This window comes from Neomonachus schauinslandi, chromosome 1, assembly GCF_002201575.2.
Source record: "Neomonachus schauinslandi chromosome 1, ASM220157v2, whole genome shotgun sequence".
NCBI lineage: Eukaryota > Metazoa > Chordata > Mammalia > Carnivora > Phocidae > Neomonachus > Neomonachus schauinslandi.
The window spans coordinates 163,455,950-163,468,549 of NC_058403.1; the positions used below are offsets into that span (position 1 = coordinate 163,455,950).

At 49.1% G+C, this 12,600-nt stretch overlaps 1 protein-coding gene across 1 annotated transcript in view; it reads right to left on the reverse strand.

Annotated features, from left to right (window-relative positions):
* Positions 1-12,600, reverse strand: part of IRAK2 (interleukin 1 receptor associated kinase 2) — a 59,484-nt gene that overhangs the window by 22,494 nt on the left and 24,390 nt on the right. The window contains exons 3-6 of the mRNA XM_021694985.1: positions 10,281-10,427; positions 4,603-4,703; positions 2,514-2,708; positions 2,365-2,429 (exon numbers count right to left, since the gene is read on the reverse strand). Coding sequence (XP_021550660.1) covers positions 2,365-2,429; positions 2,514-2,708; positions 4,603-4,703; positions 10,281-10,427 — 508 coding nt within the window. The remainder of the gene's footprint in view (positions 1-2,364; positions 2,430-2,513; positions 2,709-4,602; positions 4,704-10,280; positions 10,428-12,600) is intronic.

Consider the following 12,600-nt stretch of genomic DNA (forward strand, 5'->3'; position numbering starts at 1 on the left):
TACCAAATGCTCTGACCCCTGAGGGCCCAGCACCAGGGTAGAGAGATGAAAACTGCCTGCCTTCAACAAGTTTGAAGTCAAGGAGCTCAAACTTACCCTACCTTAGAGGTTAGAGGTTAAGGAACTTGCTCACCATCATGACCAGCAAGCAGGGAAGGCAGGATCAGACTGCAGGTCTATTGGACTCCCAGGACTGGGTTCTTCCCTGAAATCCTCTTCTGCTAGGTTCTGAGTCACTTTTCCCTCCAGACTCTTCCTACCTCTCTGACTGCTCTCTCTTGGCTTTTTTCACTAAGACCCGCCTCCTCTGCCTTCCTCTGAAACCTAAGTACCCCCGGCTCAGCTCATCATTTTGTTTTATCAGCTGTGTCTCCAGGTATCTCCCACCTCTATGGGGAACACTCCCCAAATCTCTCATTGCAGCCCCTTCCTAAGCTCTAGACCTGAATGTCTATTTGCATCCTGATCCTCCAGGTGAACACCCTAGACTCAACAAGTCCCAAACCCGCTTCTGTGCCCAGTTATTATCTCAACAAAGGGCACCTCTGCAGTCTCCATGCAGTTTCCTGGAAGCCTCTTTACCTCCCCCATCTAATTAGTCAGCATTCACCATCATAAATAGCTTTCCAACTGTCCCCTTCATTCCCCCTCTCCTCTACCTTGAGTCGGACTCTGATGGATGCTCCACAGGACTATCATAATGGCCTCCTGCCCAATCCCTCCTGCCCTCCTCCACTCTCCTCAGGCCGTCCTACTGCACTTTTCACATTCAGGAGAGTCATTTATACTCAGTCCCTTCTGGACCATAACTATTCCGAAGGCAGGGGCTGTGTATTCTCCCTAGAGCCAAAAAAGGCCTTGACAACTCACGTTTGCCCAGTCAGTGAATGGGGTGTCTGCTGACTCCAGGAAGGCACTTTGCCAAAATGGAAAGGGGAATTATACTTTCATTTTTTATTAAATATGTGTGTGTTTATTCATACACATGTATAAATAGAGAAAAGTTTAAAGAAAATATATCTAAATACTAACACAGGAGTAGTTATTTATAGGTGCTACAGAAAACAGGCGATTTCTATTTTCTTATTTATGATTTTCTTTATTTCTTAAGATACTCCACACTAATCATGCATTCCTCGCCCAGGGCTGCATGCTGGCAGAGGAAACCCAGAGAGCGACTTGCCAAGGTTGAATGACAGCTGGCGTCCAGCGCCCGACAGGTGCCCAATATGCCTTTGTTAAATTCATCAGTCAGTGACGGCAGAGCCAGAGCAAGTCTCCCCAGGTCCTTCCCGTTCTCTTTTCCAGTCCCCTGCCAGCTCTGGGACAGGCAGTTTCACTGCCCTTCTCAGCCTCAGTTTCCCCATCTGTAAAATGAGCAGGTTTGAGGATGACTTTTGCAGGTCTTTATTGCTCAAGACTTTATGGCTCAACATTTCTCTGTCGGGGCACCTGGGTGGTGCAGTCAGCTGAACGTTGGACTCTAGGGGTCGGCTCGGGGAGTGGTCTCGCTCAGCGCAGAGTCTGCTTGGGACTCTCTCCCTCTCCCTCTTCCCCTCCCCCATCTCTCTCTCAAAATAAATAAATCTTTTAAAAAATTTATCTGCCAAGGGCTAGGTAGTAAATATTTTAGACTTTGTAGGCCAATACGGTCTCTGTTGCAAGTACTTAACTGTACACTATCTCACAAAAACAGCCACAGAGAAGACAGAAATAAGTAAGTGCGGCTGTGTTCCAGTAAAACTTTATTGTGGACACTGAAAGCTGAATTTCATATACTTTTCATGTATCATGAAATATTCTTCTTTTTTTTCAACCCTCTGAAAATGGAGAACCCATTCTTAGCAATCAGACCACACACACAGGCACGGCCCGATCTAGCCCACAGGGCATCATTTGCCAACCCCTGCTCTGGAAATACCGTTTTAAGAGGGATTTGCCATTAGAGTTGGAAACAGTAAATCTCTGCCCATCTCAGAAAATGGGATAGAAACAGATTTCTTCCACCCTGGAAGGAAAGAGCTGGGCCAAGCGAGCCAAGGTTCTTTGATGATTCTAATCTATGCATATAGTTGCTTCATGGAGAAAGCATGGACTATGAAGCCAAACCAACCTAGGTTCAAACTCCAGCTCTGCCACTTACTAGCTGCGCAATCTTGGACAAGACACTTAACCTCTCTGGGCCTCAATTTGTGCATGTGCAAAATAATGCTGATAACAGCAGCAACGTTACAAGGTTCTTGTGCGGATTAAATGAATTTTTGCATGTGGAGTACTTCAGACATGCCTGGCACACAGGAAGCACTATATAGAGGTTAGCTGTCATCATTACTAAGCAAAGTGTTTTCCAAAGGGGAGGCTTACCTATGACAAATTTGTACCTCTGCCTGGAAGAATTTTTCGACCAGTCCTGGACCTGAGTAGGCCACCTGTGGGAAAAGACCATGAAACATGAAAATCCAGCCTCACCCAATGTAGCCTCCACCCCTTACTAGAAACCAAGAAGAGCTCGCCTCTCTGAGCTTCTTGAAGACGAATGGCGTGCCATGCCTTTGCCCTTTGTAGATGTCAGCAAAGGTCCCCTCACTGATTTTGTGATTTTGGTTGAAGTTATCAGTTGCCTGGACCACGTCTGCCTCACTCCAGAAAAGGCTATCTTCAGCCGGGCTTACAAGTGTTTCCTGCTTAGGAAGGGAGGTGCTAAAGTCCTGGGAATGCAGAGAGAAGAGATGGAGATTAATATGGAATTAATATGGAAAATATTTTTTCCCTACTACCTCAGGGAATCTTAGATCATCAAAGCTGAAGGGGTGGAGGAGTTCATCTTGTCCAGTGAGGAGAAATAGTCCTTTATAGGACATGGATAGGGCCAGCTCAGATCCCAGCTCTGCTTCTAACTGGCTCTGTGACCTTGAGTAAGTAACTTAACCTCTCTGAACCTTAATTTCCACAGCAGCAAAAATGAAGATAACAATAGTACTCTGGAGAGTAATCCTGAAGATTAACTAAAATGTGAATATTCCTGGCACATGGCTGGGTTTTTTTGTTTTGTCTTTTTCCCCAGTTTACAAAAGTGAGAACCAAGGAGGTCAGAGAGCTAAGGTGAGGTCACAGAGCTGGTCAATGGCTGAACTGGTGCCCTGGGTCCTATACATGGTATACATGCTGGGAAGCAGGACCTAGGTTCACATAACCAAACGTAATTCTGTGTGAGCCTCTGAAAAGCCGCTCTGCTTCAGTCACGTACTTTCTTAAAAAGAGGTGCACAGAAGTTTAACTTTTTTTTAAAGCTATCTATGCTCTTACAGACTGTTTTAGAAAATTGGAGGGGAAAAAACCATCCCACGATCCCATTATCCACCGAACTGCTATGAAAGTTTAAGGTATTTCTTATAAATTAGATACACGGGATTTATTTTTAAAATTGGGATCATGCCATACACATAGTTTTGACTTCTGGTGTTTTCACCTTTTTTTTTTTTTTGAAGATTTTTTATTTATTTATTTGACAGAGAGAAACACAGGAAGAGAGGGAACACAAGCAAGGGGAGTGGGAGAGGGAGAAGCAGGCTTCCCGCTGAGCAGGGAGCCCGATGCGGGGCTCGATCCCAGGACCCTGGGATCATGACCTGAGCCGAAGGCAGACGTCTAACGACTGAGCCACCCAGGCGCCCCTTTGATGTTTTCACTTAACATTATACCATGATCAATCTATCAATTATTAAATTGTCTTTGAAAATTATTAATTATAAAAACAAACAAATTTAAAAAAGAACAAAACAAAACCATGCTTAAGTGCCCATCTCCTTTATGGAAGAGTCTCATTAACCAGACCCATGTAGCATTGGCTTTTTTGCCAGGCGCCCTGCCCAGGACACTTTTGGAGACCCACAAAAATATTTTGATTTCTTTTAAAGCCAGAACAAAAATGAACTTTTAGAGTCAAAGAAAATGTTTTAATTTTTAATCCAGCTTGGATTAGGTTCATCTTTGTGCCAATGCAATTGTAAAATATAATCCTTGATTTTTTTTTTTTTTTAATGAAGGAAAGAAAAGGCCCACGAAGGCAAGAGTGCCTTTGTGGTCCTGGACCCAAGTCATTGAAAATTCAGGATAACTCAGACATGTATTGGGTGGAAAAAGGTTAGAAGAGAGGTGGTTTGTAAGCAAATGACTTAGTATAAATGTAACCAATATATTTTGGAGGGAGAAAGATGCCATGTATTAGCTCTCATTTAAACACAAAGAATGGAAAGCTCATTAAAAACACGTATTCACGTAAAGTGCACCCTCTCCAGTCACCCCAACCCCAGGCCCCCAGGCCCTAGCTGCATTGACAGCCTGCATTTAGCCTTAGAAGCCTGGAGTAATTCCACAAGTCTCCTTTCTCCCTATCCCTCTAACCCCTGGCCCCCACATTGGTCCCAATACATTACTCTTTTTCCCCCAGTTTATTCTTTTAAGTAATCTCTATACCCAACGTCGGGCTCGAACTCACGACCCCGAGATCAAGAGCTGCAACCTCTACTGATTGAGCCAGCCAGGAGCCCCAGCACATTGCATTTCTGAGGAAGAGCCACATGGGGATGGGGGGAGATTTACCTTTGAATCAGGTGAAACAGGAAAGTCAACTGACTTGGTTTTTAAGGAACGAGGGGCATCTGTAGAAGGAGGCAGGAGGTTGGCTCTGGCTGGAGCGGGCCCTGGAAAGGAGGAAGACAGGAGGGGTTCTCAACCGGTTCCCACACCAGTTTCTCCTTCACTCCACACTTTTGTCACTAATGACACCTGCTATTTCCTGACACCCCCGGGTGCCAGCCTGCATGCTCCTCACGAACTAGCTCGGGGAAGCTCTGTAACAACCATGGGCTTGTTCCATATATGACTCCCACTGGGCGGGGGGGGGGGGGGAATGGAGGCACTGGAGGCGGCTACTGGCCCAGGGCCACACAGCGAGTAAGTGGCAGAGCCAGGCTTCAGATGGAGATCCGTGTGACTTCCAAGCCCTACGCTGGCCCACCTCCCACACAAGGAGCAGTGAAGGACACACCTTCTAGAAAATTCCATTGCAGCAGCAGTGGCGATAACCAGCCTCTAAGGGCAGAGGCAGCAAAGAGGCCACAAAAGCAGGTTGGGAGGCCAAGGAGGGTTTCACAGAGGATTTCAAAAAGTGGACATAAGGCATTGAGGGAGTGGAACCGGCTGTGCAGAGGCATGAGAGCGGGCAAGCCTGGGCATGCAGAAAGCACTCAGGCAGGCTTAGCCAGCCAACACTGATGTTACACAAGGCCCTGCTCTAAATGAGTCACTTTGTTAAGTCACTGAACCCTCACAACAATCCTAGGAGACAGGTACCATTATGTCCTTTTTACCGATGGTGAAACTGAGGCAGAGAGAAGTGAAGTAACCTTTCCAAGGGCACACAGCCAGTGCCTCTGGAGTCCATGCTCTTTTTTTTTTTTTAAAGTGGGCTCCATGCAGGACACCCAACGTGGGGCATGGAGCCCAATGCAGGGCTTGAACTCACGACCCTGAGTTCAAGACCTGAGCTGAGATCAAGAGTTGGCCATTTAACTGACTGAGCCAACTCAGTGCCCCTGGAGTCCATGCTCTTAATGCCTTAGTGAATGAAGAAGATTCAGGAGAGAGAAGGCTTGAAGAATAGTTTGGGGTCAGGTAAAAGCCAGGTCAAAGAGGTGACATTTCTTCACGGGGCACCAGAAAAAGATTAACCTGAACACGAACGAGGCAGTCTGGAGTTGGATGAATTAGAGCGGGTGCAAGCCAGGGATGAGACAGAATGAGGGATGAGCTGTGGGGGCCGATCCACGCAGGAGCGGACCTCGGCCAGAAGCCAGAAGCTTCAGATGTCACCATCTGGAAACACCCAGGTGGCCCCATGGCTGGGATGGCCTCTGAGTAACTGGGTGCCGGCCCTCCAAGGGAACCTGGCCTTGACCCCAGGGTTGCTGGCCCAATCCATCTGCTTCAGATATTTCTGGTTTATAACATCAGGAAATGAGTGATTAATCTGCAACTCTGGCCATAAAAGAAAATTTAATTCAGAAAACTGAAAATAGCACCCTGATGAAGCTAGAATCGGGCTTACTAAACTATTAACCCAGGCAGCTGATAAAACAAAGCTCACCTAATGCAGGCTAAGGCTCTTTCATCCCCACAGAGCCCAAGAGGAGGGGCACCCTAAGCCTCTCTCCCTGAGTCCGCTGCTCTAGACCTCTCGACAGCAGACTAAAGCCATGCCACTCTCTCAAATCCATCCCCACATCTGCCTACGCTTCCCAGGGGCTGCTCCCCGTGACTGAGTGTGGAGGGGAGAAGAAGGGGAGACCCAGGGGAGACCCAGGGCCCTGATCTCCCTAAGAACACTCCCTTAGACACTCCCACCCAACTTTCCCACCCTCTCTCCCTCCCCCAGACCCAAGCCTCCTCCAGCTTCGCCCAGCTCCTTCCCCATTTTCACTCAGGCCTTTGTCCTGTGAAGATCCTCCTGCTTCTCAGGTGACCTGGTCCAATACAGGCCTCTGCTGGCGGGCCCAGGGACCCTGCCTTGCAGAAAGTCTCCCTTCCATTGCTGCCTCTACCCATGCCCTGCCTGCTCTTGGCCTCGGCTCAGTACGCTTGGCCTGGGTCCCCAAACTGTGGTCATGTTCATCCATCTCCTAACTGTTGGCTGTGTCTCTGAGCCACCTCACTGTGAGTGACTTGATGTTTCTCTTTCAGTCCACTTTAATTCACACATTATGTATTTAGCCTTGAAATCCCTAGTTTTTTGTGCATGAGATGTACATCTTTTCTAACATCCATGCTCTCTTGTACCACGGGGAGCCGGGCTCCACGCCCTGGGGACCACTGCTCCATGGTCGCTCCATTTCCCTCTGCTTCCTTCCTCAAGTTCTGCCCTATCCTGGCCTCGGGGCAGGGTTCTCAGTGAGCAGATGGTCCCTCTCACTCTCCCTTTGCCCAGTGACTCCCAGGCCAGCACTGGCCTCACATTAACCATGACTTTCTGGTCTGGCTTGATGCCAGGGGTTCGCCTGAGGTTGGGAGGGTGTCACCGAGGTCTGCCCTTGTGACATATGAGGGCTACTGGTTGAAGGAGGGGCTCCTTATCCCTGTGGTTTTGGGGGAAAAAGGAATGGGATTTGAGCCAATGCCACAAGCTGACAAATCAGATAAGAACTAGACTTGCTTTGTAAATGCTTAGTGGAAGCCCTGGGTCAGGGGAGACACTCATCCTCACACACGTCTTTTCCAAAGCACTCATGCTCCATGTGCCAAAACTTTTACGAAAAAAAAACATTTCCTACGGAAATCTTTCTGGAAAGTCTGCTTTCCCCCAGCAGAATATGCCGAATCTCGTCATGCTGAGCTGCGTCGCTGAAGGCATGAGTAAAGAGCACTGGGGAGGTGTTGTATCTGATGGGAGGTTTTCTGCATCCTGCCCTGGGGCTGCCTGAGGAGCTACCTGGGCAGCCTCCCCACCTCCTTTGTCCATAGCAGAGAGAAATGGGCTCAAGTCCTGGCTCTTCCATTACGAAGATTTGAACTTGGGTGACCTGTACTTCATTTCTTTGAGCTTTCTCAGATGCACAAAGAACAATAAAAGCCCATTCCTTGTAGAGTTCTTGTCCAGACTAAATAACCGAGATGACAGTTACAAAGCACTGAGGTCAGTCTCTGGCACACAGGGAGTCCCAAAGCTGGTAGAACTACACGCAGAATGAGAGATTCTGACAGATAGCCCGCCGGCCTCTCCTAGAGCTACGGCTTTGTGACAGTTGGCGTCAGCCACCAAAGCCCTCGTCTCTGAAGTCCGGCTCTGTGAGTTCGTTTAATGAGCTGCTCACCACCTGTCTGTGGCTTTCCTGCTCACCTAGTTTCCTCCTCCCTGTCTCTTTCCCATTTCCTTCCCACCCACGAGGGAGTCAAGACATGCAGGGGTTACCGTGTGGGTTCTGGGGCAACTGGCCTAAGCTGGATCCTGGTCCCACCGCTTTCTCAGCCATGAGGCTTCAGCAGGTTATGCATCCTTCCCCCGCTGTCCAGGGGGGCAATAAGAGCCCCACATCCCTGGGCAACTCTGTGGGGCACAAGAAGCTCCTACACACAGCAGGTCAGGAGGTCATGTCGCCGCCACCTGTCTCTGTCCCCTGCCCCCGGTCCCACCCCCCACCTCCGCATTTTCCACTCCAACAAGATAATCAGTCAGCTTGAACTCTGGGGCCCAATGGAACTTTAGGGTTTTCCCGAGAGCAGATGGGGTTTGGGTTATTAGATTAAATTAATGATTATTTCTAGTTGGGGCAAAGATAGACAACCAGCTTCCTTCCTCCATCTGTAGACTGTGTTTGTCATCTTGACTTGCTGGGACACATGTGTTCCCAAGGGCCATTCAAGAAAGGGAACGGTGCAAGGCCTCACCAGATGAGGCTGGTTTCTGCAGTAGCCCTAGATAAGGAATACCAGAGGTTGTGACCCCTATCACCTCCTCCATCTGGGCCAGCATTCCCCTAGAATTTCCCTGCTTTGCTATGATTCTTCCCTTTGGCCATCGATCAGTATCACATTTGCTTTAGGACCACTTCCCCTTATCTTTAGCTGCTGATCAAAGCCCTGCCCTTGTTTTTGTTCGTTTTTATCTTTAGCTACAGTTAACAGTTCAGACTCCCTGGCCTAGAATTATTTCCCCAGCTTCAGCCTATCTGGGGTGTCCGGAACACTGCTAATATTAACTAACATTTGATGAGCACCTAATGGTAGCAACACTGAGGTGTTTGATTCCTTACTACATGCTGACATAGGCTTTCATTACTGTGCCTGCTTTTTTATTTTTTTTAAGATTTTATTTATTCATTTAGAGAGAGAGCACGCGTGCATCCATGCGTGTGAGTGGGGGGAGGGGCAGGGGAGAGGGAGACCCTCTCAAACAGACTCCGCACCGAGCACCGAGCCTGATGTGGGACTCGATTTCACAACCCTGAGAGCATGACTCTGGCCAAAATCAAGAGTCAGACGCTCAACAGCCACGCAGGCGCCCCTGTGCCCGCTTTTTTAGATGAAGAAACTGAGGTACAGAGAAGCTAAGTAATTCTCCTGCTAGAAACTGAGAGGTGGGATTCAAATACAGGTTTGTCTAATGCAAAAACCCAGGCACGCTCCTCTAGGCCAACGCTGACCCTGGCTTCAGGAACAGCATCAATGAACTGAGGTTTCTTGGATGTGGGACATTCAGCTCACCACTCGGGAGCCTACAGGAGAGCAGAAGGGAGGCCAGGCCCCTGGGGAGAGGTGGTGAGAATGGACACGCAGGTGTGAATAGTGTGAACAGTGGTGTCCTCCCCCGCCCCTCGCCCCCCCCCCCCCGACACCGCCCCAGGGAAGCCATCCGTCCACAGGCTGAGTCTTTCCATCATTTGGCAAACTGTCCCTGAACCCTTCCCTGGGCACAAGGGGGTGGAGACAAATCTGAAGGGGTCAAAAGGCTCTGGGATAGCAGTGTGTGCGCTGTCAGGGACAGAGGCATCTAAACCGCACTGCTCAGATGCTACTTCCTACTTGTGTGACCTTGAGCAAATCACTTCTCTCAGCGGCTCAGGTGCCGTAGAGGAAAGCAGCAGATGTGTGCCGGGAAGAGGAGAGGGAGGGGGGCAGGCAGGACCACAGTGCCCCACTACACAGCTGAGAGGGCCAGGCCCCAGCCCGGCCACGGGCCCGTGCAGAACAGAGAGGTCATCAGGCTCCCAGGCCGGAGCCGGCAGGAGGACCAGCCCGTGCTCGGGGCTCGGGAAACCACAGGGAAAATACCTGGGTCTCAGAGCATATGACCTTAGCGGGCTGTGTAACCTCTCCATGCTTCAGTTTCCCCATCTGTAAAATGGGGATAATCACCATACCTAACTTGTACAGCCAACTGAGGATTACGTAAGTCGGCGTGTCCGGCACAGAGAGAGCCCTCAATTACAGAGCTATCTTTTCTCTTTCTGTAAAAATGATAATAAGCAGTATATATTCTGCTGGCATCTGACTTTTTTTTGCTTTTTTAATTCAATATACTGTGAGCATGTTTCCGTGTATGTATACACATCCACATCATTTTTAACAGTATTGTATTGTTCTGACCGACTGTCATTAATTTTACCATCCCCCTTGTTGTTTCCAATTTGTTTGCTATTATACACTGAGCTCAATATCCTGATAGATAAAACATTTCCTTAAATACCTTTCCTTTAAATTAAAAAATGAAATTTAATTTAAAATACCTGGACTTGGAAAGGCATCTGGCCTCACGGATGGCCCCTTTTCCTGTTCATCTTCAGTGTTTCTTACAGAAGCTGCCAGCAGCCTTCCTGGCTTTGCAGCATCCGGGAAGTCTAGGGAAGAAGACTTGACTTCAGGAACTGGTTTCCCTGAAACAAGGTAGAAAGAAAGAAAGTTACTATTACTCAATGAAGTGGGATAGCCATCAAGAGGCGGGGTCTACAAGTCAGAGACCTGGGCTCTATTCCTGGCTTTACCTTGAATTCACCGTGGCCCAGTGAGTTCTTTCCCTACTGGCCTCGGCCTCCCCATGTATGTAGTCGGGGGACACGACAATCTCCTGTGATCGGTCCAGCTCTGACACTGAGTCACACAAAACTGGCTTCAGATCCTACCAGCAGTGTGACCTTAGACAAGACAGTCTCCTCTGAGCCTGTTTCCTCAACTATAAACTAGAGAGGGTTGGGGAGCCTGCATGGCTCAGTCGGTTAAGCGTCTGCCTTCGGCTCAGGTCATGATCGAGGGTCGTGAGATTGAGCCCCACATCAGGCTCCCCACTAAGCAGGGAGTCTGCTTCTCCCTCTCCCTGTGCCCCTCCCCCCTGCTCATGCTCACTTGCTCTCACTCTCTCTATCTCAAATAAATAAATAAATAATCTTTTAAAAAATAAAATAAAATAAAATGGAGAGGGTAATAATGACAGTATCTGTGTGCCTACCTCCCAGGGCTGTTAAGAGGAGGGTAATGGGAACATAGACGTAAAAGGGCTTTGTAGACTATACATTTCCCTGAACATGGGAGGAAGTTAAAGATATTCACTCCACCAAGTCCCTAGTAGGGCCCCTAAATATGAAAGTCTGGCAGTCCTACAAGCAGCCCCTATGTCAAATGAGTGCCAAGCATGCCATGCCCAGTGGGCATCCTTCAAATCCTCACAAGCGGTTTGCATTTCGTCCCCATTAGAAATGAGGAAACTGAGGCCTGAGCAGGTTAAGTGGCTGGCCAAAGATCACACCGCCTGGGCAGGCAGGACTGGCCGGAGAAGCCTGGGTGGAGGTTCCCTGGTTCTTGAGAGGAATCCCTTCCCCTTTGCACCAAGGTGGGAAACCCCAAAGGTTCTGTGAGGGCGTATCTACACCAGCTCCCAACCAGCTTCACAGAGGCCGCATGCAGTCTGTGATGCAGCTTCCTCTCGCCTCCTCCGCCGCCGTCCTGGCCTCGTCTCCCCCAGCCGGCAGCCGCCTCCAGCTGGGGCAGCCTCCAGACCCCTCCCCAGGCCACATCTTGCTAAAATACAAGTCTTGTCTCTTCACTTCCCCGTTTAAAGCCTTTACGACCTCCCACTGTCCGGATGAAGTACACACTCTTCTCCCAAATCCTTGTATCTCCCCATTACCATCCAGATCAAACCCAAAGTCCACAGCCCTGCGTTCAAGGCCCTTCACCATCCGGTGGTCTGGGGCGAACCCGTATTTGAGAACCACAAAAACAGGGGCACTGGAATTCCCGGGGAAAGCCTCTGACTTGCTCACACATGCATCAGGTGGGGCTAGGACAAAACGTCTCCAACCTTTGAGTCTCCCTGCGGTAGCAATTCCTCCGACAGATCAACTGTGTCTCTCTCTAAACAAAACCATTACCGAGGGGCCAAGCTTTTCCAACCCAAGCTTTGCGACTAGAACAATAATGCCTAACAATGCACGGCACTATGCTTGTATGGAACCACAGAGACTGATTTTCACGACAATCTCTGGCGGCTGACAGAATTGTCTGCATTTTATTTTTAAGCACATCGTGGTTCAGATAGGCGAAATGATTTGTCTCCGGTCAAACTGATAAGATTCAAACCTAGGGCTGGTTTCTCCGCCCCTGGTGGATTGGCTCAGCTGAAGTACTGGGACACCACTGTTGTGCTCCCCTCCCCAGCCCCCCAGCCCCCTCTGCAGATGGCACCACCCCGGGGCTACCTGCACAAAGCAGGAGAAAAGGGTGGGAGCGTGGGAAGAGAGGCTACAGGGAATGCAAGAAAGTAGTAAGGAGGCTGAGCGGTGGATGATGGGTGACTTTCTCCTTTCCTGACAATGACTTGTCATTATTATCTCTTAACGGACTGAGCCACCCAAGCGCCTCTTATTATTACCTCTTAAATAAAATTATGAAAGAAGTAGCAGTGCCGCCCAGCTGGCTCAGTTGGTGGAGTGTGTGCCTCTTGATCTTGGGGTCGTGAGTTTGAGCCCCAAGTTGGGCATATAGCTTCCTTAAAAATAAAATCTTTTTCTCCCTCTGCCCTCTTCCCTCTCGTGCTCTCTGTCTCTCATTCTC